Raw genomic sequence first — 27,072 nt, 5'->3', positions numbered from 1 at the left:
ATGTTGTGGCACATGTGGAAACACTTAGAGTAAGCCGCACAATGTGATCTGGTTGTACTTTCTGTGTGTTTTTACCACTGCTACCTCCAAACTCACTCTCTGTGTTCCCCACTCCACAGGACAACCTGAACCTTCTGCTGACCGAGGAGGAGATGTACAGCCTCATGGAAACCTTCCGCCAATGCAAAATCATTCCAGGTTAGTAGAACAGCGTAAAATGAGAAGGTGTGGAGGAAGGAGGCGAGGGGAGAAGGCTTTCCTCTCTGTCAAACAGTTTGATATAAATTTAATATATGTGACCTTAGTTTGGGTGGTCAGCCGGGAAGTCAAAGGTGGTCTATGCAATTTCACAAACATTACTTATTAGGATGAACTATAGAAACCAATTCTTGTACCAATCTGGGCAATTATCAGGCTGCAGTACTTATTCTTAGTACTGTATTTGTTATATGGCATTGGGTATTTGTATGATGCAAAGCTAGGTGTGAGAGTAACAAAGTGCTGTAGCTGTAGGGTGGTGGGAGGTGAAATGAAGCAGGAGACACTTGATAGACCTTGTGCAATGTTTGGAGGAAGGGAGAAGGTTAGAGAAACAATTGATGGAGTATTGTTTTCTGATTGAATTACACCATTGAATTAAACCATTCGCAGAGCCATTGTGACGTGGGGTTTGAGCTTCTTTGTGTCCTACAAGCCTGACATAGTCCTGCACCACTTTGGAAAATGACTTGGTCTGCGTATCTGTTGTCATTTGCCTGGCTCAGGATGCCACCTCTTGAAGGGTAAGTTGTGTTTTCCTGTACATGAGGTATCCCAACAGGCCAATCATAACAGAGACGTCTAGATCAAGAAAACACCTCAAAATTTTACAATTGGGGATAAGATAGAAATTGAGAACTTGATTTAGATTTTGGCGGATGGGGTTTTACTTCATTAGGGCGATATAGTAAAGTACTCTGCCACCTCGATGAATTCTCTGCCTGCCAAATTTTGAGATGTTCCCCAGCCCTTCGGACATCTGTAGCACAAGTAGGATCTGCCATCATGGCAGTTCTTTTCAATGCAGTGTAAATCGATGGATAACAAATTTGCAATGCTTTTCTTTATTTTGCACCAAAAAAAAAACACCGTGAGATTGTGCTTTGGAAAATAAAAGAAAATCTACGTACCCTTGGTGGGGGGGCATTTGCAGTTTACACTGTACCTTACTGGCCATGTGTTTGCCCACTCTAAATTGGGTGAACAGAAACAGGGCCAATCCTGTGATGGCTCTTACTCTGAGGGCCTTTGGAGTGTTATTTTGGTGGCAGAGACAGAGTTGTCTTCTCCGTTGACATAATGTAGGTTTGCGGGCTCTAAATGAGGTGGGTGGACCTTTGATTTGGCAGAGATGGTACATTGTCAATCTTGCGATGGTGTGCCCTCTCGGCCAAACTATAAATCAGGCCCTGAGTCTCCAACATGGGATTATGGGCGTGTTCTCTACATCCATCTCTTGCTAATTTGAAAACAGATTACTTTTCCTCTGCATGATTACAGTTTGTAATCTTGGCCAATAATGAAAGCAAGTAGTTGATTTGATGGTTGGTTTACTTTTTGACATAGAAAGAGAATGTATTCACTATAAAAGTTACAACCTGCATGGCTGCTGATTGAAGTTTGTAGGATTATTATGGGCGCTAAAAAGTGTGACATAAAACATAGGGTTAAGGCTTGCAGCTTGTTCTCCAAAACACAATACAAATAATAGAGCAATCTTGCTGCACAATAAATGTTCCTGAGATAGAGGTACCGATGAATCTAGGGTGGCGTCAGAACAATTAATTGTGTATTCTTATCCATACTTCCCAACTCCTAAGACCAGATGTTATGTCATTTCACAGTTCCACCCATCTCAAGGTAAGAAATAATGCCACACCAGTCCAATATTTTTTGATACAAAGGCAATGGTCTTGAAAAACTCACTTGGAAGTATTCCAGTGTATTTGTAAATGTATCTGAGGATAGGGTAGATATGACTCATCAGAGCCACCGTAGGGGGAGTTTCAAATATTGGTGGCCTTTTGGGAAGTATTTTCTGTGTTCCTATACCCTGGATTTCTTTCAACTGCTGTTACTAACAAACCCCAAATTGGTGTTTCTTGTCAAGTGCTTATATATTTGCATCCTCTAAAAATATAAAATCCTTACAAAAAACTCTGGACGAAAACTGCACGAAGATTGTGTGGTAACAATGCCGGAATGTGGATTTATACTCCAGCGGAAGTCTTTTAAACAGCGTGCTTTGACGTGCCCTTGTCTACTATGTAAGAAGTCCAGATACACCCAAGACTATCTCTCCCTAGGAGTCGCTGTGCAGGGCGATTTGGACTCTTAGTGGAAGATAATTGACAATTTCTATTTAACTCAGCCAACACGGCAAAAGATATTTCACAATCGTTAAATATTCTGTTATTGTTTCTGTAGCAATTACACACCACTTTAACTCCAAAAACGTATGCTTAGACACTTACACATGAGTACGTAGCACTCGCATAATAGTCCTTCTTCTATCAGAGGAAACTCCCAGAGAAATGCATTAGGTCCATATTTCACAATCTTCAAATAATAGTTACATCCAATTCTTTATGAATGTTTAGACACCCTCTTTAAAACATACATCTTTAAAACTTACCGCCACGGCGCTGGAGGGGAAGGGGGGGGTCGCGCGTTGCCGTCATGCTTGTGACGGAACCACTCAGTCACGAGCCACGGGTGCGCTGTGCTTATGACGGAGTGGTTCCGTCACGGCTCCGCCCACTCACTAAATCGCCAGCACAGGCGGGGAATCAGTGCCGCGTGGGCGGAGCGCCCGCAGCGTGACGGAACCACTCCGTCATAAGCACAGCTCGCCCGTGGCTCGTGACGGAGTGGTTCCGTCACTAGCATGAAAGGAGTTAAAAACAATAAAATATTTTATATGATTATCCGATATTAATACCAATTCATCATAATACACTAAAAGCTCCAAACGCCTACTATTTACACTAAAAGACACTAATCCAAACAGCATTCAAGGAACTTAGCCAGTGCACAAGTCACATCAAAAAGTTCCATCCTTAAGAGAAGTTCCAGTGCATCATTCCGACAATTGATATTATTTTTTTTTAAAGGCGGTTTTAAATTCCAGCACGGTGGCCTATAAAAATGACAACAATCAATTAAAACATGAACATTGAGATTATGAAATGGCAGTCCACATGTGCAGTTATTCTCTTGCTCGAAAAGGGCTTCACATTTCTCAGCTCTTACATAACGCACATTAAAATCCTGCCCGAAACTTTAACAGTAATTATCATAACCAAGCATCTGTTAATGCAGATAAATATGGGAATATATTCTCATGAATCTAACATGTACTTTGCAGCGGGTTTGTTCCTTACATATTTCAAGTCCGCCAGTCTAGATTCTTTTTTTTGTGCTAATTTTAATTCTGCAATGTCTTCCAATCTTTTCTTTGCCTTGCTTGCCCACTGTAAATCACTTCTTTCTATTTCAGGGGCACAGCAGGCTATTATCTTCTGAGTATTTGGGGCCAATAATTTATCACAAAAACGCAGAGTTGATTTATACGCTATGAAGTTCCAGACTTGCAAATTAGCTTCTGATCTTATTGCCTGGTACATTGCACCATTGGGGAAGGCCAATAGTTTTTTGGACATTTGTTTTCGCACCCATCCCAACTTCCCTCCATATTGATGGCTAACAGCTCGTCCCCATAGAGGCATTACGCGGGGATCATTGCGTTATAAGCGTTATAAGCGGTTAAGAGGGGAGACCAGAAGGTGCCATCATAAGTCTTTTTGAAGCGGACAAGTCCCCCTGTCGTAGCTAATGCCCTTGCCTCCACTAATTCTTTACGTAAGGTCCAACTCATGGTAAATGTCATGCCCTGATACTTATAGGAGGATTTTAATATTGTGAAGCAATGTACGGTGCTCTCAGCAGGCATCATTCAGCGCGATGTATCTGATACTTGGACATGTCAGTTAGCTTCTTATTTTGACAAGAAAATAGCTGACATTCAGACATCTTTAGTTCCTTTGTCTGGTTCATTGGCTAATCTGCCGCTCCACAGCTTCAATCCGATATGTAAAGCTTGCCTCCTTCAGTTTCCCACTATGACTTTTGAACAATCTCTCAACATAATGAAGAATTTTAAATCGGGATCGCCTTTGGATCTTTGCCCTGCCAAAACACTTGCGAACGTGGCCGATATCATCAAACCAGAGGTCAATGCAGTTTTGAATCTGTCATTAATCAGCGGCCAGGTACCATCTATTTGGAAAAGGGCCAAAATATTGCCCCTGCTTAAGAAGCCTACTGATGACACTCTATTAGCATGCAACTACAGACCCATTTCGCTCCTGCCTTTTTTTGCTAGGACGATTGAAAAATATGTGAATTCTGTGACCTCCAAATTCATTGAAACAAACAACCTCCTCCACAGGAGTCAATCTGGCTTCTGCTCTAATTTCAGTATGGAGACAGCTCTACTTGAGATCTCGGAATCCATCATAGAGACTCTCGATGTGGGTGGGAGAGCGGCTATGATATTGTTAGATCTTTCGGCCACTTTTGACACTGTGCCCCATGATTGAATCCGACTGAGACTGAGTGAGTGGGGGGCACGGTGTTGGAATGGTTCTCCTCCTTTCTTGATGGCAGAAGTCAGGAGGTTTGGACTCCTCCCTTTTCCTCCTGTATGCCCCCCATAAAAGAATAGCATCTGTTTAAGAACGGTCTTTTCTTGGTTCAGATGTAATCAGCTTCAGTGCAATCCTGAGTAGTCTGAAGTGATCCTCTTTGGATCTTATGCCCCAGACGCTTGGGGGCAGTGGTGCCCTTCAGATATGTCACCCCTGCAGACTTCTGCTGGTGTGAAAAACCTGGAGGTAAAATTGGACGACTCACTAGACATGAAGAAACAAGTTCAATCGGTAGCACGAACCTGCTATGGCATTCTGAAAATGCTCCGGAGATTTTTGCCTCTTCGATCACTTTCTCATAGAAGGACGGTGGTCCAAGCTCTCATTACTTCAAGGCTGGACTACGCTAATGTCCTATATCTGGGCCTTTCGGAGTGTTTACTGAAGAAACATCAAGTCATTCAAAATGTTGCAGCAAGATCCATTCTTACGCTGGGCCCCAGAACTCGGATTTCTACCCACTAAATAAAACTACACTGGCTGCCCATTCGCTGCAGAATCCAGTTTAAGTCATTGACACTGGCCTTTAATGCCTTGTATGATACCGGAGCTTACTATATTAGTAGACAAGTGTCTTTTTACACGCCCGGTAGACCCTTGAGATCATCCCAACAGTATTTGATGAGCGTGCCTAAATTTGCACACTCCGACAGAGGTGGTCATTCCTTTCAAGTACAGGTGGCTAATCATTGGAATAAGCTACCAAATACAATAAGACAACTGACAGATGCATGGCTGTGTAGGAAACAACTCAAAACCTGCTTATTCCAGCAATAATTTTTATCTTGAGAGTCGATCCTGTTTTTCGGTTGCGTTCTGTTCTGCTTAGCGCCGGGACACTCGATTGAGTAGCTGTGCACTTTACAAATACGCAATACAATACAATACAATACAACCTCTATTCTACTATTGCCTAGCTACCATTAATACAGTTTAATTTTTTCCCCAAACGTAATTATCTTTGTTTTTCCCATGTTTATCTTTAATTTGTTAGCCTCGCAAGAGTGATTAAACTTTTTTAGCTTCCTCTTCAGACCTACTTGCGTCACATCCAGAATTGCCAAATCATCTGCATAGAGTAGGCTCGACACATGTCTTCCTCCCATTTTCGGGGAGAACAAATGTGTCGCTGCTAACTCCTCCCGGTAGATCAGATAAAAATAGGGAGAACAATGTTGGAGCCAGGATACATCCCTGCCTTAATCCATTTCCCAAGGGTATTTTCTCCAAGAGGGCCCGCCTATATCAAGTTCTACTTGGGCCCAGTTCCCAATATGCAATTCCTACAGAATTTCTGTTAATGGAGAAGTTTTACTTTGGAGTACAGCTTTGCACATACGTCCAACAGGCTTATTAACCGGTAATTCCCTGGGTCTTCCTTAGACCCTTTCTTATGTATGGGTTTAATTATTGCACCGTTGCAACTCAGAGGCATTCTCCCGGTTTTAGTTATGTGGATAAAAACTTTGGAGAAGAATCCAGCCCCCCACAAGTGGTTTGACTTAATTATAATTGCTGACAGTTTATCTGGACCCGCTGCCTTTGTTAATTTTAAGGAACTTATCAACTTCTCTATTGATTGAATAGAGAATGACTCCAATGTCTCCACACCCACATTTGGCCAGGCCTTCTTCACTGTCCCAATTGGATTATAAATATTGTTTAAGAAGGGTACCCATTCTGCTTCTGGCACCATACATTTTGCTGGAGAGAAATCTATGCCACATCCCTTCTAGACCAATTTCCAGAATTTTCTTATATCCGTTTTCTGGAGTGTTCTGATCATCACACCCCAATGCATGGCCGCAGCTTTCAGGTGTAACAATCTGCGTATACTTCTAAACACTGTAATTTAGCGCTGGGATGCCGCAGGGCTCAACCTTGAGCCCTACCCTGTTTAACCCCTTCCATGCTCATGACAAGGTCAGCTCGTCATGGGTGTTACCTGCGCTGTTCGTTTGACGAGCTGACCTTGTCATGAACAATGGTGATTGAATGAATGCAGCACAGGAGGGTAAAACCCCATAGCTGCCAAGGTGTTAATCTATTTGTCGCTGGAATTGTAGAAAAACATGGTGTTACGATAGTATCGTACACTGACGACACACAGCTTGTGGTCACCTTGGCTCCGAATTCGGCATCAGCTACCAGTAGCTTTTCGGACTGCCTGAGAGATCTGGCTGGGTGGATGATAGATAACTGCCTGAGACTAAATGGCAATAAGACAGAAATACTGATAGTAGGGAACACTCCATCCATTTGGTCCTCGGCCTGGTCGCCAACAAGCTTAGGAGCGGTCCCCACCCCTAAGATGGAAGTAAAGAACTTGGGAGTATGGATAGACTGCAAACTTTCCTTTGAGACTCAGATTAAGAGAGCTGCAGGCAGGTGTCTTGGAATCCTTAAAATATTAAGGAAAACTCTAGACATTTTACCTATGGCGGTGAGGAAAACCCTGACCCATGCTCTTGTCACAGCAAGAGTAGATTACAAAAATGTGATGTACCTAGGTGCAACAAAAAAGGGACTCCAGAAGTTGCCATCCATCCAGAATGCAGCAGCCCTCTTAGTTTTAAATCTGCCAAGACAGGTATCCTCATAGAATGCACTGGATAAATTACACTGGCTGCCCGTTCAGAAACAAATTACATTCAAGGCACCATGCCTCGGCCATCGTATCTTGCAGGGACAATGCCCTTTGTACCTGCATAATCTTATGACCCCCTACAATACAGAAAGGCATCTAAGATCCACCGGGACCCATCTGATGACAGTCCTGAGGATAAAGAGAGCACAAATGGGTGCCCGCTCTTTTGGCTACTTGACAGCAAAAAGCTGGAACTCCCTACCCTTGTCCCTCCGTGAAGAACCATCAGACAGTCTTTTCCGTAAAACAATTAAAACATGGCTCTTTACACAATAGAGAGGGTTTGTTACTGGTCTTTAGATGTAATGATTCCCGGAGTTTGCAGTGAGTACAAATTGAGCGGGGACACACCAGTGGGTGTAACCAGGCGCTCTATAAATATAGAAATAAATAAATAAATAAATAAATTAATTAATTCAACTCAAATAAAGCTCACTTCTTCCTCCTTGTTAGAGCTTCATATTCCCTTTTCTTATCGCAGTAAATTTCAACTAGCTTTGCTTGATTATTTGATCGGCTTGCCCTTCCTATTTTCCTTAATTCTTTCCTGACTACAGCATACTCTTTATCGGTTTAAAGCTTGGCCCAGCTGATCTCTTTCCCCCCTCTTATTACCTACCCTTACAACTGGTATCAATCTCTTTACAGCATCTGCAATAATAGTTACATACCAAGCAGAATTGGGGTCTCCCGTGGTCCAATCCTGGTTCATATAATTCATTGATTGAAATTGCATTAACTCCTCAATATATCTCCCATCAATTCTTGTAGTTAAACGTTTGGGGAGATCTAATGCCATTAGGTAGCTTGATCTCTCGCTAATGGAGCTGTCGCTATATCTAATTTTAGCCCCCAAAGATCGCTTCCCTTTAGTCATAGCACCATAAATCCCCTGAAGAGGTTAAAATTCCATGCCTCTATAAACACGTAGTCAATGGGGCATTGTTGTTTCCCATATAAAAACGTTTGGTCTGCCGGGTCGTCCTCTTTGAAACTGACATTTGGCATACAAACCCTAGTTCTGCCAAAAAGCTCACCATAGTCCTATCAAGATTTGACTGAACACATTTTGGAAAATAGGCGGTCGAAATACTATAACACTCTAGGATATCTGGGATTACAGAGTCAGCCCTCCTCGGATCTAAATGCATATTGTAATCCCCTACATTCACAACTATTAGTTTATTTTGTTGCGGGCCCCCGGCATAGAGATCCAATAGACATGCCAAGACCCAAACACTATTAGTTTCAACTTTTTTTGCCCCTTTACTAGATCTGGTAGATACCAGAGTCATTAGACCTCCTTTCACCCTCCCCGTACCCGATTTGATTCCGTCTGTCCTAAAGTTCATGAACCCATTTTGATTGAAATCCTCACACTCCAAGCCATGTCTCCTAGAAGCAAATTATCTTGTTCCCCTCCCATAACTCTACAAGATCAGCTGTTCTTAATAAATTCTTTAGTCCATGTACATTCCAGGAGACAACCCCCAGGCCGGCGGGTCTGTCTATTCCCTAGTCTTTCTCTTCATCACAGGAGAGAGTTGACTCCCCATCAGCGAGTAGGTGCGCAAACCTATTGCGAACTAGGATCGGATCGGAAAACACTCTCTTTCCTGGCATAAGATAGTAACTTTTAGGGATCCACAGTTTATCTCCACCCTCCGCGGATCGTTCATTTCTCTCCCAGTCACCAAATCTTGCTGTGCTTGGCTAAGGCCCGCATGGTTTGACAACACAGGTGGTTTTAAGTGGTAAATTTCCACCTCCGCTTCTTGTACTTGTCTTAGGCCTAAGTTGTTTAACTCAGCACAAGCTTCTATGACCAGGTCCACAAATACTGGTAATGTAAAGCAAAGTTTTGGTACCTCTCTCTCTAATTCAGATTGAGTGAACGATATGTATTCTATATCATTTGTTGTTACCGCCTCCAGTGCCTTGCAGTGTGAGAATAGTGACAGGATGCTTGACCTGTTCACTTCCAGATACACATATTTTGTTTGTGATGGTCTACACATAATAAAAACATGGTCTAAATTTTCCAATTTTCTCTTATCCCAGGGTCTATTTTCATTGGGGCTTTTATTTGGGTGTACACTTCTCTTTGGCCTAATGCCATCCCAACTGTTAACTGGTCTAACTTGTCACCCGTCTTTAATTCCCTTTAACAATACATCCTCCCCTGTCCCTCTCAAACCTTGATGACGCTTTGACATGTTGGGCACAGATGGTGTAGCTGGCAAACAATTTTGGTTATGCCTCTGCTTTTTTAAGAGAGGTTTTACTTTTAGACCCGCCTCCCTTTCCTCCATTTCGATTTATCTAATGCCAGTTCTTTGACCAGCCACTACTCCTCCTCCTCACCAACATGGGCCATTTGGACACATAAACTGTTGTTTGTTCACATTCTTCTGGACCTAACAGCTGCACATTAGGTCCTTGTTGGGCAATTATCGGTCTTACAAGTGAGGGCATACAAGCATTTATTTCTTTTAATTCTGATAAATTGTCCTTTAAAACTCCAGCCTCTGCTCTCAGTGTCTCATTTGTGGCTAGTGATGCTTCAAATAGTACATGCAGTGTTTTCTGCATCAGCAAAAGGACATCCAACATTGGACAGGGCCCTGACAATAGAGAGTCTAAGCTTTCCCCGGAGATCCTGGGGTATCTCGGTTTCCTCCACACAAGCCTCCTGTAGATATTTTAGGATATCCTAGTGGTTCCCTCATCAAGAGACCTTCTAATGTTACTCCCTCTATGCTCGCCACTCCAGAGCCTGACCCTGGCTCTGACTCTTCTCCAGCGCATGGGAAGCTGAACTCCGAGGGTAGAAAGAGGCACAGCTAGGAGGAGAACCTCGGAAGGATCCCACCCAAGATCCCAGTCAATTCATGAGGATCTTCCACACAAGTAGCCAATGCCTCCACTGGAGTCTCCCCCGATGCAGTTGCTTGTCCAGTGTTTATACCATCCACTACCACAGACACAAAGTGCTTCCCCACAAAGTCTTTAACCCCTTCGATGCTGGTGACAAAGCCAGCTCGTCATGGGCGTTACCTGCGCTGCGCGCATGACGAGCTGGCTTTGTCATGTATGGCTCGTTTTTGACATTTCAGCGCACAGCGGGAAAACCCGCTATCGCGCATGCGGTTAATGGAGACTGCCAACGATTTGGCTGAAGGATAAGCTTTGGGTCCCCCTAAGTCTGGAGATACCGACGACCCTCCTGGAAGGCTATTAGGAGAAGGTGAGGGTGCGACATCTTTACTCAATTTACTCAATTGTTCCTCCTTCTTCTTCTTTACTTCCTTCTTCTCTTTTACTGCTTTTTTTCTTCATGGGGGCATCCTCCTTCACCTAATTAAAGCCTTATGTAGTTGCTTAACAGGCTTATTTTAATACCGTTGCTTTACTTCCACCACTTACAGGGGTTATGTTGCCTAGAAAACAATTTTAGGGGTTTCAGGGTTATTATTTTTTGTCATTCCTTTCTCTTGATTCCTTCCTTATAGCACTATACTCTTGCTTATAGTACTATACTCATGCTAGTTTTACTTCACTAGCTATATGCGTTAAAGACCCCTCTCACCAGGAAAACAGGAAGGCAGTCGGATGGTATGGGGTAGATAATCAAAGGGGAATCAAGCAAAGAACGAACTCTGAGAACACAACGATACAGCGCAGTTTTGAGGCACAGTCTGAGGAGCTCAATGTCTCTGGGCAGGGTGGGCAATATTCTGTTACAAAAGCCGTTTCACAAGTCACACCAGCTTGACGCATGCAGTCTCTGCACAAAACAGAATGAATGAATCTTCACCTAGAGGGAGCATCCTCGAAATCCTCTCTATATCACAATGGTGTCCCCACTGCAGCTTCGACTGCTTCGCTGCTTCAAAAGTGGGACTAAGTACAGGTGTGGAACTCACCATTGCGCAATAAACAGACCACGCAGGTGTTAAAGCGTAAAAGGCCATTTATTAGACCAGGCTGCACAACTAAACAATAACCAAAAACATCAACATTAATAACAGCAACCCCCATATCAACTCTTCATGCCTCACACTCTTCGCCCACTCTGCCTCATGTCTCCAACCATTCCATGCCCATACCGTACCTCATCCATATCCACAAATCACCAAGCCTCCTACCCCAATACCTCTGACATTCTAGTCATGCCTCCAGCTCCCCACATCATTCAAACTCCCCCCCCCCCCCCAAGTGACGGGTGCACCCGCTCTTGACCCCTCTATCCCTCCAAAGTACCGCCTATCCGCAGCCCTGGCCAACACTGGCACCCTAAGCCAACCTATGCCCCAAACACAATGAACTGCAGGGTGGGTGGGTGGCCTTTCGATAAACCCTCTCGATGGTGCTGAGCGCAGGAAGAGGAAGTTTCCTTCCTCCCCTGCACTTTATAACCTCCCCCTAACTCCACCCTTTGCCCCTAGCTAGCCTGATCTTGCGCGAATGACCCCGGGGGAAGTCTAGTCTGCGACTGTGCTTCCCCCGGGGCCCGGCACCGCGCAACCTTCAACAGTCCCAACACCAGCTCAGACGCCAGCCGTCTCCTGCGCAGCGTCCAGTCAGCCTCAGGCTCCACTCCTCTCCAGCACCCGTGGTCTCTCGCGGTCTCCCGAACAGCTGGCCTCCCCTTCCAGTCTGCGAGACCAACGGGGCAAAGAAAGAAACCAACCATCTGTGGAGTGGAGTATAGGAGAAACACGAAGCTCCAAACTATGCTGCTCGGAGCCGCCCGGTCACCGAGCCCATCACTTAGACTCCACGATCACTTTCCTGCGTTTGCTTCTGCTTCCACTTTCGCTTTGCTTCTGCTCATCTGCTTCCGCTTTTACAAATAATAGTTGAACGTTATAAACAAAAACGACTTCAACAAACATTTCTTGTATTCATTATGTCCAGCAATACAATAAAAAGGAAGAAAGTGATCCTTAGTTTAGAAAATTCTGGACCCACCTAGCAAGATCCTGGGTGCAGCAACACTGTATCACGGATGCCTAACAAAGATGCCACAAGGGACGTTATACCCAGAAGTCCAAATTAGTCACTGCTTATTGCGAATACGTGAGAGTTCATGGACTTCAGGGAAACATAATTTGTTGTTGGGAGGCTGTCTCATACTGGCTTCTTCAGCCTCTGCCTAGACATCTTCAACACTCTGCAGTGACCACCAGCCTTTCCTTCTCTGGCAAAACCTCCCCTTAAGTAGGTTTCCTGACAGCTAGATCCCATGACCATGGTTTTATCGCACCTACACTACTGAAGTAGTATCTCTGCATTCCTCTGCGGATTAAATCCATGCAAAATCTAGAATGTTTAATAGGAATTTAACATTTCACATTAGTTTGTAATAATGGCAGACCCATAAAAAGGAATATCACAACAATGAAGGTATGGCATCGGTACCTACCTTATTCGTCAACATAACTCTTGTAGTAAACCTTACTCTAACCCTCTACTTAACTCTATCACTAATGCTTTCCTTCAACTTAACACTTTGGGCCACACACATAAAAAATCCACTTCGCATTCCCTAAATAGTGAGTTTAATGCAATCGCTATTTAAGGAACGCAAAATGTTATGTAAGGAAATAGCGATTCCTTAATGACGATTCCTACAGAGCGCAATCGCAATTAGGTAGCCGCTACTAGGCAAAACTACTCCATTCCTTCCTATTGGTCCAAAGTGCGATAGGTGCTAATTGTTAGGCATTACCCAATTGGTAATCGAAAAACCAAGGGTGCCCGGGGGCCTAAGGCCACCCTGAAGCACCCCCTAAAAAACTGTGCATATGTAAAGAGCACACATTGCCTATTGATGTGTGTGTGCTACATGGCAATTGAAAAAATTCACTTTTTATGCATTTTCAAAAATTGCACATGGCTACCATCAACTTGAAGTCGATGGTATTAGCGTTTTCTAAATGCACAGTTTGCTTTTAGAATATGATTGGTACATGTGCTTAGAGAATCGCAAATTGCAATTTCCTATTTGTAGTCACAATTTTAGGTAATCGCAAAAAACTGTGATTACTTGAAATGCACTGCCAAAGCCTTTCATACATCTTGAAAGACTGTTTCGCAGTTGCAAACGGTCAAATAAAGCGATTTGAGAATGCAGCATAGGCTGATAAATGTGGTCCTAAGTCACAACCCCAACCAAATCCCAACCTCTGATCCTAGACCTGGGCCTAGATGTATCATCGTTCTCATTTGCGAATTCTTAATAGCGATTTTTACCGAATCGCTATTAAGAATTAGCAAAATGGGATGTATGTAGAAAATCGCTTTTTTTTTGCGATTCCTTATGATTCCTAATTTGCGAATTTGCACGTTGCGAATTCGCAAATTAGGAATAATTTTCCATTCATTCCTATGGGCCAGGAGGCCCATAGGATTGATTTTGAAAAAATTCTCAAATTGCGATTTCGCTATTTGCTAATCGCAATTTGAGAATTATTGCAAGGGTGCAGGGGTGTCTCATGGACACCCTGCTGCACCCCTCAAACTTACATGTGTGTGCATATGGCGCACATACATGCCCTGTGGGCATGTATGTGTGTCACATGGCACACTCAAAATTGGCACATTTTGCTTTTGTAAAGGAATTCGCAAATTAACACGAACCTCAAGTTCGTGTTAATTTGGGATTCCTTAACCTGAATTCGCAAGAAAAAAATGCTTCATACATGGCATTTAAGGAATCGCAAATTTGCGATTCCTTAAATGCTTAAGCAAAATAAGGAATCGCAATTTTTTGCGATTCCTTATTTTGCTAATTTTACATACATCTCAAAAAATGCAAAATGTCCGTTTGCGATTCCTTAAGGCCGAAATTCGCAGAATTTCGGCCTTAAGGAATCGCAAAAGGCTTGATACATCTAGGCCCTGGTCTTTTTTTAACCCTTAGCATCACACTAGCTTCAGTCCTTATACCATTTTAGTTAATGCTGCATTGCTAGTTCCACAAATATTGACGAATAACCGTGTTCCAAATTTCTATATTTTTTCTTTTATCATTGCCTTTACATAATTTCTATCTTTACATGTCCTCATTTTGGAATTGTCATTAAGGGATGTCTTTATTATGGCTCCTTTTTTAACTAATGTTACGTGTAAGGTGTCTGAATGACTGACATTTAACATATAACAAACTCCTGCTAAGAGAGAGCAAATATTAATCTCTGCAAAAGGCAGCACCATGACAGCTCTCACACACCTCAAGGGGAGTTTACCGCTAGCCCCCCAAGATCTTGAAAGCCAAGATGGAAGCGGGTAGAGACATGTTACACTCTGCTGGCACACCAGGATCCCAAATATGAACCCAAGGCCTCTTTTGGGTGCAGCCTTGCTTAATTTGCGCCGGTGGTTGACGGTTCGGGCTCACCAGCACAGATTTTTGGAGACAGTCACTTATTTTTCCTTATAGGATATTTACGCAAAGCAAGAGAGAAAATACACCGACGAGAAAGGAGGAAGAGAATGACGTGAAAACTGTCAAAAAGGGGGAAAGCTGGCAACTGCCTTAGTGAATTAAAGAGACCGACAAGGTATTGTAGTGAATTAAAGAGGCACTGAATAAGCAACTTCGGTAACCCGGACATTTAATTGTAGTGGCCCTGGGCTTCTGAGCAGAGTTTTGGGCTCTGTGACTCATTTTTTCGCAAACTAAGCCCTGGCATATTTCTGGTCAGGTTGAAAAGAGAGAGGCCCAGGTCACCTTAAGGTAGGTAGAACCTGCAGCATCCTGAGGAGCCCTCTGTCTGAAAACACTAACCTTATCATCCAGTTTCCTCACCTCTTCCTATCCACAGTCCACTATACACAGTATAATGTGTTCCAAAGTCCTTAAAGGAAGCTGTAGTAGAGGAACATTCAAGGAGTCGCAAGTGGATCGTCCTGATGTGTTAAATTTCAAATTAATGTCAAATGTTACGCACCTACCTGAACTTATATTGCACGAGGCAAACCTGGAGCTTTTATGCTAGGTCAAGAACAATGGGCGTCCGCAACCAGTACAGGCCAACATTCATGTAATGGAATCACTGATTGCTGCAGTGCTCAATTGCATAAGATTGTTGTCAGCTCAGCTGGAGCAGGTGTTGGTATTCTGTTTTTGCTTGATCACTCATCAGCATTTAACATTGTTAACCACTCTATCTGTCTAAGCAGGCTTCACTGCATTGATAAGGTTTGCTCTTCAGTAAAATGGGTCTGAAACTTTTTCACAAGAATGGTTTTACGCAAAAGCACTTACACATGTTCCCTCCATTTTTATGTCATGTGGGTATAGAGTCCTTATCCCTACGCTTCAATGTATAGCTTCTTTCTTTTGTAAAGTATATTCAGTCTTCGGAGTGATTTTTCTAACTTGTGCTGATGTCTGCTCACCTTCAGTGAGTGGTTGTGCTTTAACTGCCAGGAATGGTTGTGGCAACAGAAGCTGCCAATAGCGAATGCATCTTTTTTGCATGGTCACCCAACATTGTTTGCCAGTTTCTGGACCATTTTGTGGTGACTTTAGGTCTCTGATCACTTTATCACTTCTAAACAGTAGTAAATTGCCAATGCTGCCCCTCTAAAACATGTGCTGTACATTTGGAACTCACTCTTTGACCTAGTTAACTTCTCTCTGAATCGATTGTACAGTGCACTTATGGCATGGAAAGTTAAAGGTCAAATGAGGAGTGCAGGGTATACTTATCCACCACCCACACATTTGACAAAAATATACTTCTGCCAGGAGCCCCTCTGTGCTCTGAGGAGGCTGCAGTTGAAATACATTGCAGTGACAGTGACATGCCATGATAGAAAAGCCTATTTTATATTGATACGCCATCCCTAAAGTGTGCCTTGTAACCCTATAGAGTAGGGTGGTAATCCATAAATAGGGTGCACTACATTTGGCGTTACTGTGTCCTCACTGTGAAATAGACTTAGTTGGAATTAAAAGCTGCTTAGGATAGAGCTAAAAAAATTCTCCAAAATGATTTACTGCTTAGTTTTTAAACTCTGTATATTTACTACTGAAATCAGAGGTTTGGTAACTTAAGCAGAATTATTTTTTATAAATGTACTCTAGGTTGCCTGTTAGAAATGGTCTCTTGTGGCAATTGTTTGCACCTTTGTCCAAGAAGGGACCTAGTCAGAGTAAGGGGTATGCACTTCTAAAATAACCCCTGCTCAGCCCCTTGGTAGTTGGCATGAGCAGACAGGCTTATCTCAGAGGCAGTGTGCAAAGAATGTGTGCACACATACAGTAATGCAGTGAAAACACTACAAATGGACACCACACCAGTTTAGAAAAATACATATTCTTTATCTAAACCAAACAAGACCAAAACGACAAAAATCTACAATACAGTAATCAAAATGTACTTCTTACAAGGTGAAAACAGTTCTGTCCATAGCAAACTATAGATGCGACACTTTCAGCACAAAGTACCTTGTGTGTGTCACAATCATAAACCAAAACAGTCACAGGTAAGGTGATGCGTTGGTTCCTTACTGCCACGCAGGGGAGGTGATGCGTCGGTTCCTTACTGAAGGAGAGGTCGATGCATCGTTTTCTTACTGTGGACCCGGTGTCCTTATAGATTTGGCGCCCTGGTGCATGTGTGGGGATCAGGATACGTCGGTTCTCGATGCGGTGGAGCCAGCCACGGTCCCACAATGCATTGGTTCTTGCAGCCAAACAGCATGGCCTGAGTCGGAATCAGTGTGGTGATCTCAGACTGCGTAAATCGGTGCATGCGATTCAGCATGCAGCAATTTCTCTAGCCGCGGGCAGGCTCTGCGTCGGTTTCTTCAGCGGCGCGATGCTTGGAAATTATTCCTGCGCGACAGTGATGCATTGGAAAGAGGTGCAGATGCATCACGCTTCTCATAGTTGCATCTCTTTTCCAGCTCCCAACAGCAGGAACAACCTTCAGAGTCCCAACTTAACAACAGGCACCATTTTGGCAGTTCAGATCCCCCAGCAATGAAGTTCTGGAGGGTTGTCCCTGAGACTTCAGAACAGGCGGTAAGCTCTACTTCAAGCCCTTGGAGATCTTCCTCAAGCAGGATACACAGCACACAGCAAAGTGTTTGTCCCCTCCATGACAGAAACAGCTACTGCAGGCCAACACCAAACAGCACACAGAAAAGGTGCAGCACTTCTCCTCCAGCTTTCCCAGCTCCTCTCCTTGGTAGAAGTTCCTCTTGAGTCCAGAAGTAATTTAAAGTTCTGGGGTCTTGGTCCCAATATTTATACAGCATTTCCTTTTGATCTCTTGCGGTACAGGCTCTGTGCTCAGTCAAAACCAGTTCTGTCCTCCATGGTCCAACTTCCTGGCAGGAGGTGGAGACAGCATTGTGTAAGGCAGACCAGGCCCATTAAGGTGAAAGGAAAGCTCCTTCCCCTACTCTAAATGCAGCCCAGGTCTATTCAGCCCAGCCCTGACTCATCCGGGAAAGGCAGGACACACCTCGACCACCCCCAGTGGCTGTCTACAGTGAATGCACATCCCCAGCCCATGTCATTCCAAAGCCAGACAGTCAATCCACAACCCAGCAGAGGCACACAGGATGACTAAGCAAGAAAAAGCCCACTTACTAAAAGTGGTATTTTCAAACACTGAATGTAAAAATCATCCTTACTAAAAGATGCATCTTTATATTCTGAGTTCAGCCATACTAAACTTTAACTTCCTATCTTGTCCAAATGGGAAGTTATCTTTTTAGTCTATTATAAATAAACTACTATTCTATCCTGTGGGACAGATAGCCTTTCAATAGTGAAAAACTGAATTCACTGTAGTTCACTATCAGGACATGGTACACACATTAGTACAAGTTCTACCTTTCACATATCACTGCACCCTGCCCACAGGGGCACCTTGGGTCTACCCTGGGGATGACTCACATGTAAGAAAAGAGAAGGTTAGAGTCTGGAAAGTGGGTGCACTTGGCAGGTCAAAATGGCAGTAGAGACTGCGCACCGATATTGTAGTGGCAGGTCTGAGAACCATTTGCAAGGCTGCTTGTGTGGGTGGCACAATCAGTGCTACAGGCCCACTAGCATCCTTTGACTTACAAGCCCTGGGCACACACAGTACACTGTACCGGGGAGTTAGTAGTAAGTCAAACAAGCCAATCATTAAACACCAATCCATATTCATAATTTACAGAGGGAGCACTTGCACTTTAGCATTGATCAGCAATGACAAAGTATCCATAGCATCTAGACCAGCAAAAATAAAATTCAACACACAGCATAAATTCAGGAGGCAGAGCCAAAAAACATAATGGGAAAACCAGGCCAAGGATGCCAGTTCTAACACTGCCTAAGCTAGCACTGACTTCACACCTATTCTGCCACCCATCACACCACAAGAGCAGGAATATACAGCTTTGGCTGGGAAAGTTAACAACCCTGGCTCAGAGAAAAATGTCCTGCCTCTGAGCCAGATAAAGGCCAATGGTGTGAACACCTACCAGGGATTAAGTATCTGGGAGTGGACAGTAAATGTAAATGTAAATGTAAATGTGGGATACTTGTATAGCGCACAGTTACTCTACCCGAGTGTCCCGGCGCTGTAGACTGCTGGGGAACCCGTCCTGGCTTTCCCTGTGAGATGGTCCCTTTTTGGGTATCTCCAGGGTGAAACCAGGCATCCCTGGCGTCTGTGGGGGCCGTTGTAGAGATGAGGCAAGCTAATGCCCAGAGTTGCCGAGTGTGCTCCCCGGTCGGAGTGGGCACCGATGCGAGAATTATCAGTCCGCTGATCCTGGTCCAAGACCCTGCCGCGTCGGGAATCGAACCCTGGTCCCGGGCCGTTCTCTGCACTCGGGTCTGCCGCCTCTAACCAGTGAGCCACACCTCTCTACAAACAGTAACAGTTGTCAGAGCCAAGGGCAGCAATAGCACTACCTCTTTCGACTTGGAGATGCCAGGGAGGGATTCTACTGTTCAATCCCAGGACCCTCGTGGACAGTCTGCCTCCAGCCACAGTGGGGGTGACAGGGGAGGTAGTTTTGACCGTGTCAAGTAGAGAGTGGCCAAGAAGCGAACGAAAGACATACCTGGTAAAACAAGGGATCAAAGACCATTTTACAGTAAGGCAAGGCATAAATCCGGCAAAAGGAAAGGTGGTATATGAGATTATTTTTAAATTTGGGTGGTAGATTATTTCCAATCACTGACTAGTGCACACGAAAATCTGGCACCTCAACCACCACTTTTGTATACTACTGGACTTTGGAAGACTGTCTGAAGAAGAGGGTCCTACTGGAAAAAGAATCCTGATTTACAACTCCTGACACTTGCTGGAAGAAGACTCACACAAAGACTCAAGAACTCATGAACTCTGCTGGCTAACAAAGCCTGAAATGTAGAGAGACACAAAATGCAGATGGACTCCAGACTCCAAGAAAGTCTAACTGACTAAAGAATTTGAGACTGTGGAGAAGATCTGACTGGAGAGAGGTCTAGCATTTCAAGTAGCTAGGGGCTGCAAGACTGACCAGAAGAAGCTTTCCCAGGATTTGGAGACTAAGGGGCCCATTAGGATGATGGGCGAAATTTGTCCGCCCGCCATCCCATCGTAGAAAGGGACTGCCCACCATAAGGGCGGGGGTCCCGTGGGGGAAATTAGGATGCGCCCGTCACAGTGGCGGGCGCATCCTGTATTTTTAACATTGCGGCGGGCGGTGCTAAGAGCAGCACCCGCCGCAATGCTAAGAATACATGTTGTGCATTTCAAAGCACAATGTGACAGGCACCGCGCAGAGGTACCCCCCATGTGCACCCACCGGAGTACCTGGGGGCCTGCAACGGGCCCCCGCAGGTAGACTCCGCATGCATTCCCCAGCGCACATTGTAATATGGCTGGCTGTGTCAAACAGATACCGCCACCATATTGCAGACTTTTCCACCCCTGTCGCAAGGCGACCGAGACGGAAATGCAGCGGACTGTCTTTCCCTCCGCCGCGGACCCCCCAGCCATAATAATATGGCGGGGGGTCTTTCCTGCAAGGATGGCGGGTGGATCGCCCCAGCCAGGCTGGTGGTGGCTACTGCTGGCCTAGCGGGGGCGATCTGCCCGCCATCCTAATGGACCCCTAAGTGTGATGGTGAAACATTTAACCAGGACTACCTCTTTCAAGTATCTAATCTCCGCTCCATCGCAGTTGGCCTGAAAATACGCCTAGGTCCTGGTTTATCGCAAACTATTGTTTTTCCTTTGTGCTTGAACTTTTCTAAGTGCCTTTTGCCCTAAAACTAAAAAATTGATATCACTGTTTCCCCTTAATCTTTTCTGTTGGTCCTGATGTCTTATTACTCATTAAAATTGTTTCTGGTTTTCTAAATTTGTTTGAGAATTTTATTCTGATGTGTTGTTTACTATTAAGTTGTTGATGCTGTTCGAATGTAGCACACGCTTATCTGGTGATTGCCTGCTGCTTGTACCATAGCTACTTTGGGATCAGCAGAGATTCTCACAGAACTGTGTTTTGGCCTACCCATCGTGAGTTTACTGGGGGGCATATTACCAAGGCAGGCGAAATGAAGTTATTGCCTCATTTGTGGCTGTTTTCGGCCGCAAAGCAGCGATAATTTCATCGCCCTATTAGCAAGCTATCGCTAACATCAGTTAGCGACAGCTTTTAGGTGATGGCGAGCGTTTTGGGGCCCGCTTTGCATGTCAGCGATATTTATCGCTAATGACATGCAAAGTGGGCGTACCCAACCTGTTAGAGACTGAAAGCAGTCGCTAACATCGCTATCGCCTATTATCAACGCAGGCGTAGCGATTAAAATTTTCATGCTAAGCGCAAATATATTGCCAAATCCTAACGCCTGCTCAGACCACTTCTAACCTGTATATCCATTAGGAGGTGGATATTCAGGTTAAGTCCCTATTAGCGATAATGCCTGAATATCACTGAATTTCCAGCGATATTCACGCATTTCGCCGCTATGGCCGGATATTTTATCGATTTGGAGATAAACGTTGCTAATAGCACGTTATCTCTATGATAAAATCCGGCGATGCGCGGCGATAAAAAAAATATCGCTAAGCTTATTTAGCGCTAAATATCGATAGTTGTTGATAATATGCCCCTAAGGTCGTAGGGGTACTCCTCCCAAAATAAAAAGCCCATTTCTGGCACCGCCCTAATACGTATAAGACATTTGGACACAACGCACAATATGGGTGATATTCTGCACAGTCTGAAGGGAGCTGAGCGAGTCAAAGCATGATGGGGTTAGCAAGACAGAAGGGGAAAAGTCAAATTGAATACTCGAAAATAAAAGTGAATTTGCAAAGTAAACATTGAATATAGAACCAGGATGAGAGGAGAGTGGGATCTTTGTTGAGGTTTTACCAAATAGTTGATTCGCAGCTTAACCCCTTCAGCGCGGCGCGAATTTTCGAGCTGTGCTGAAGGTTCTAATGAGCCTATCGGCTCATGACGGAACGGTTCCGTCATGAGCACAGCTCAACCGACGCTCATGACAGAACCGTTCCGTCATGAGCATGGAAGGGGTTAAAACAGTATTATTTGGAACCGACTTTAACAAAATGTGTTCCCATCAATTGTTTTAGTCAAAGGTGTAACACTCCTTCTGCTTCCTTTCAGAGTCCTGCATGTCATTAGACGACTTCTTGCATTACAAACATCAAGTGCACAAGCAACTCTTGGACAAGCAGATGAGCGAGGAGGAGGAAGAGCAGGTTGTGCTGCAGTTCTCTGCTCTGGACCCCGACAAGAAGGGGCAGGCCGAGTGGACAGACTTCCTCTCCCACGAGTCCATCCAGCTGCTTCAAAAACTCCGCACACAGGTCAGTCTGAGAGACTTCTAGGCAGGTGGAATGACCGGACAGCCCTCTAAAGATCTATCTGGTAATATAACCCACATGTCCAGATACACTTACAAGTCGACTCACTGTGCGGAAAAAGTGAATAGTACAAGTGTGCATATTTTCTTCCTTAATTTAAGTGAAATGTTGGTAAACTTAAGTACAAGTTACAAGGAACGCACACTGGAGTATATCGAGTCAAAATTGTGTGCGAGTACATAGCGCGAGTTACCAACACTAGAGATACCAACAAAGGGAATAGCTAATGAATAAACTATCTCTTGTGATACTACTTCTCCTTGAACCGGTCTCTTGCATAATATTTTCTGCTCAAACCAGTCCTCTGCAGCAACATATTGTGCAAAATCTCTCACTGAGGTATTTTACATGTAGCTTAATTTACATAATGCAATACTGTGGACATCACGCAATTAAGCAAGTGCATTGAAAAAAGTCTAAAGAGAACTAATAATTGGCATTCTATCTTTTTGAAAAACACTGAATTTGTATTAACTTCTAGTTGGTCAACATCTATTAGGGAAACTCATAGCCAGTGATGAGGATGGGAAAATCATCACAGCCACACATCTGGATGTCTTGTTTAGCATCCCTTTGTCAACATTGAGCACTGTGGACCACTGATGGGTCGGATTTTCCTGAACCTGAAAATTCTCATACGTTCATCATGCAGGATCCTCGACTGGTCCTATGGACCTTTGGTGGTCAGCTGAAAACGTACGAAAGGAACTAACATCAGCAAAACATTTCAATTGCAGTGAAACCAATTTGATTCCACAATAATGACAGAGAGAATGGTGTCTACACTGTAAGGGTTTATTAGCAAAGTTTAGGTAGATTACAACAGCTGTCAATTAGTTAAGTCAATGCATACAAAGGTAGTACATAGACATATACTTATGCAATCTAAATGTGTAATTATGCCAATTTAGGTTACTTTTCATGGATGAAACAGGTATTCAAACATGAGGCTCAATACCCTGGACGGGGGAACCGCAGTTGAGAGAAAGTTCTTCTCTTGACGAAGACCAGATCTGGCAACTATTCTAAGAAACCACAAACTTAGGGGTCGATTATGATTGCGGTGATTCCGCATTTTCCAGGCCGGTGGAAGCCACCGCCGTCCCGGAGAATGTGGAATCACCGCTGCGGACCTTCAAAACACCCACCGCCATATTATGATGGTGGTGGGATCAGCGGCGGACGGCAGGTCGCAATTTGCTTAAAGCAGCACCCGCCGCAATGTTAAATATACAGGATGTGACCGCCAGGGTGGTGGTCACATCCTAATTCCAATGGAGGGACTGCCGCTGCCCCTGCGGACGGTCCCTCCACCTCGGGGGTGGCGGACGGACGCAGGTCTGTCCGCCATCCTAATAGGCGCCTTAATACATAGCAGTAGACAGTTCTTGTAGCTCCATACCACCTACTCCCTCTGGACGGTCCTTCAGAATATAATGTTTTCTGGGGGCAGGTAAAGTCCCCAGGTTTCCAGAGTTGAACAACAGCAGTAGGGCCTTGAAGTTGTAACAATCAGTCTTGCCTGACACAGGAGGCTCCCATCCCTACTTGCTTCATGCCCACGGCCAGAATGTAATTAGGCAAGTTAAATCTCACAGTTCTCTACAATAAACAATGACTATATTCTTACTAATGAGCACGCCTCGATAAGTCATCTGCATGGAAGAGAAAACATGAAACTTGCAATGCATTTATTTAAAAAACAACTTGAGTGACTGAGGCCTGGTCCAAAATCATGCCATCCACGAGAAAAAGACGGTGACCTATGAAGCCAGCTAGCGCAAGAAAATAAAATGAATACAGTTTGATTATGTATGTGGCTCTTACTAAATGCAAAAGCTGCCACCTAACATTAATTGATCAATACAATATACACAGATTTTATGTTGTTATAGAAAATTCATGAATAAGATGCTCTTGGACATGAATTGCTAAAATGCACTACACCACCACTTAGGGCTAGACCTTTGTTTTACACTCAATTGAAGTTGTAAAACCAATATTCTCCTGTGGTGCTCCTGGAAAATAGTGAAAGTCTGGAATGCACTTAGGGCCACATTGTTAGAAATGGAGTGTCTGGTTGGCTAGGGTATGCACCTACACAGGCAGAACCCACCACTCTAGTCAGGGCAATAAGTTACGCACCAGAGAAATCCTGTTCTCACTCTGCGGTAGCTTGGCAAGAGCAGTCAAGCTTATCCCAGAGGCAGTGTGCAATGCTTGAAGGTTTTGCTCAACAAGCTCACACCACTAACACAATAAATACACCACAAAAGAGACTCAACACTGGATTATATAAAAAGATTGTATATATTGTACATAAAATATAGACCAAACGACATGAATCATAAAATACTGTGCATAATATGCAATCCTGAGACAATACTTGTTATGCTGACAATGCAAGGTGTATAAAGATGTACACCATACATCAGGGCATGAAATGCAGCTGATTAGGGTAGGGAAACCACACAAATCACAAAATCTCTAGAGGTACCGATATGACAAAATAACACCATCAATACGTCATCTATATTAAGCCCATGTAGGCAAATGAACCCCTGCTCCCCTATCAGCGACGTTACAGTAATTTGTGTGAGCCCTGGTGAGAAAGATAGATTGCTGGTGTAAACGTAGGCAACAGGAATACTTGCGCTCCTACTCCATATACTACGGTCAGTAAATGGATTCCCTCGATGCAAGAATTCACCATGGCCTCTGTCGATGTTTCATCCCGGGGTGTGGAATTGTCATTCAAGTTAGCAAATGCACTGCACATTTCAGAGCATTTACAGTGCTTTTGTGGGGGCCGGAGTAAGTGAAACACAATTCTAAAGTGATGTGGGTGCTCCCTTTTAGGGAGTTACAGCGATCTTAAACAAACCGGTGTGACCCGTGCCTGGGACAAATCCACACAGCCCCAACTCTCTCTGGCTGTGCGGTTAGGGTCTCTCGGGACCACAGGCAACCAAGTACCACAACAACAGTCCAGGGTCTGCAAAGCATTTCTAGTAGTACGCGCATACTGGGACTGAGCAGACAGCAACGCTCCTCTCGAGCTAGTACTTGAGAGTTGAGATCCCCACTCTGGCTGTTGCAGGCCTCTGGCACAGGGCCCAGGGTGCTCGAAGGCGAGCTGGGCTCCACCCTCCCAGGAGCCCTGGAGGGTTGGCAGATCTGCGCTACAATGTTGGTAGCATTGATAGGTGGTCTACGTCGCGCAAAACAGTGCATGATGCAGACAGACTCATGGGGAGGCATAGGGCTTTCCAGTGGCTGGGCCTCACAGAAGGGGGTTCCATCAAGGGGGTTGCGATGTCTGTACAGTGTGGGCAGGAGTCAAACAAACACACTACTTCTATGGCCTCTCGAAGCACAGAACACGCCCTGAGCTCTAAAAATAGCGCTCACCACACGCTGGGGAGAGAACAGAGGCCAGGAGCAGCAACAATGCTCACCTCATGCTAGGGCTTTTGATTGGGCACCTGGGTGGCATGAAGGGGCAGGCAGGCCAGTGTAATGAAGCAAGTGGCTATATGGCGGTTCCTCCTGGCAAGCCAGTAGTGCCTAGTAAAATTAAAGCCAGGGAGCAGCTGGTATCAGGTCAACAAGCAGAAAGCAATCCAGTGAGTCATTTGCCTACCCAGCACATAGTAGGCAGCAGGGCAACCACAGAACAATAGTCCAGATGATTCATTTGAGCAGTGCAGCAGTCCATCTTACAGATGTTCAGTCACAGTTCTAAAAGTGCTCTGCCATATGGGGTCAGAGCCCCTGTAATTATACCTGCTCTAAAAGGTAGGAGAAGTTTCCAGCAAGACCTATGAAGTTCCAGGAGTTTCCTTCCTCCCCTGTCTTGTCTCCGGACATCATTAGGGGGTAACAGAGTCCTTTGTGTGAGGGCAGAGCACAGCCTATACAGATATAAGTGCTCCCCGCCTCCCTTTCTCCCAGTCCAGGAAAACCACTCAGACTGCAGATGAACCTGTCCCTCCTGTTTGATGGGTGTCTGGAAAGTGTGCACAAAGTGTAGCTGTCACTCTGCCCTAGACGTGGATTGGAGTCAGGCTGCAAAACACTAGAGTTATAATCACAGAGAAATTCTCACTTTCTAAAGTGGCATTTCTAACATAATATTAATAAAATCCACCTGCACAGTGAGCAAGAGTTTTCACTACCTTTCAAAAAATACCAAACATGGCAATGCTACTCCTTTCAGATCAGGAATTACCACTTAAACACATGTAAGGGGATTCCCAATGTTAGCCTATGAGAGGAGTAGGTCTCACAGTAGTGAGAAAACAAAATAGATGAGATGAGATGTCATCAGTGATGTCATGAGTGATGTCACTGACCATGTAATGAGTGATGTAATATGTGACGTCATCAGCAGTGCATTGCACGCGCAAGTTATAGTGAGTCCAACTAACTATAACGTGGGAATTTCAATGGTTTTATGCGAGTAAAATTTCCACCTAACTATAACTGGTGTGAAACCTATGGTTTTTTCAGTGAATATATATATATATATATATATATATATATATATATATATATATATATATATATATATATATATATATATATATATAAAATGTTTTATTAGATTGTATTTCAAGTCAGAGTACAAATGTTAGTATTATACCACTGAAAACTTAGTTATGCTAACGGAAACACACATAGTTAAACAAGCAAATGTAAATGAATTAACCTGCTCTAACACACCAGTTGAGTGAAACCATTTCAGCAGCAGAGTACAATCATTTAGGCT

At 44.2% G+C, this 27,072-nt stretch overlaps 1 protein-coding gene across 2 annotated transcripts in view; it reads left to right on the top strand.

Annotated features, from left to right (window-relative positions):
- PHF24 (PHD finger protein 24) overlaps positions 1-27,072 on the top strand; it is a 528,118-nt gene that overhangs the window by 446,908 nt on the left and 54,138 nt on the right. For both annotated transcript variants that reach the window (XM_086960262.1, XM_086960261.1), the window contains exons 4-5: positions 120-198; positions 22,042-22,244. In XM_086960262.1, the coding sequence (XP_086816388.1) occupies positions 120-198; positions 22,042-22,244 (282 nt within the window). The remainder of the gene's footprint in view (positions 1-119; positions 199-22,041; positions 22,245-27,072) is intronic.

This window comes from Lissotriton vulgaris, chromosome 3_1 (genome assembly GCF_964263255.1).
Source record: "Lissotriton vulgaris chromosome 3_1, aLisVul1.2, whole genome shotgun sequence".
In the NCBI taxonomy this organism is placed as follows: Eukaryota; Metazoa; Chordata; class Amphibia; order Caudata; family Salamandridae; genus Lissotriton; species Lissotriton vulgaris.
Note: the sequence above shows the minus strand (reverse complement) of the source record. Positions and strands in the feature narration are given on the sequence as shown.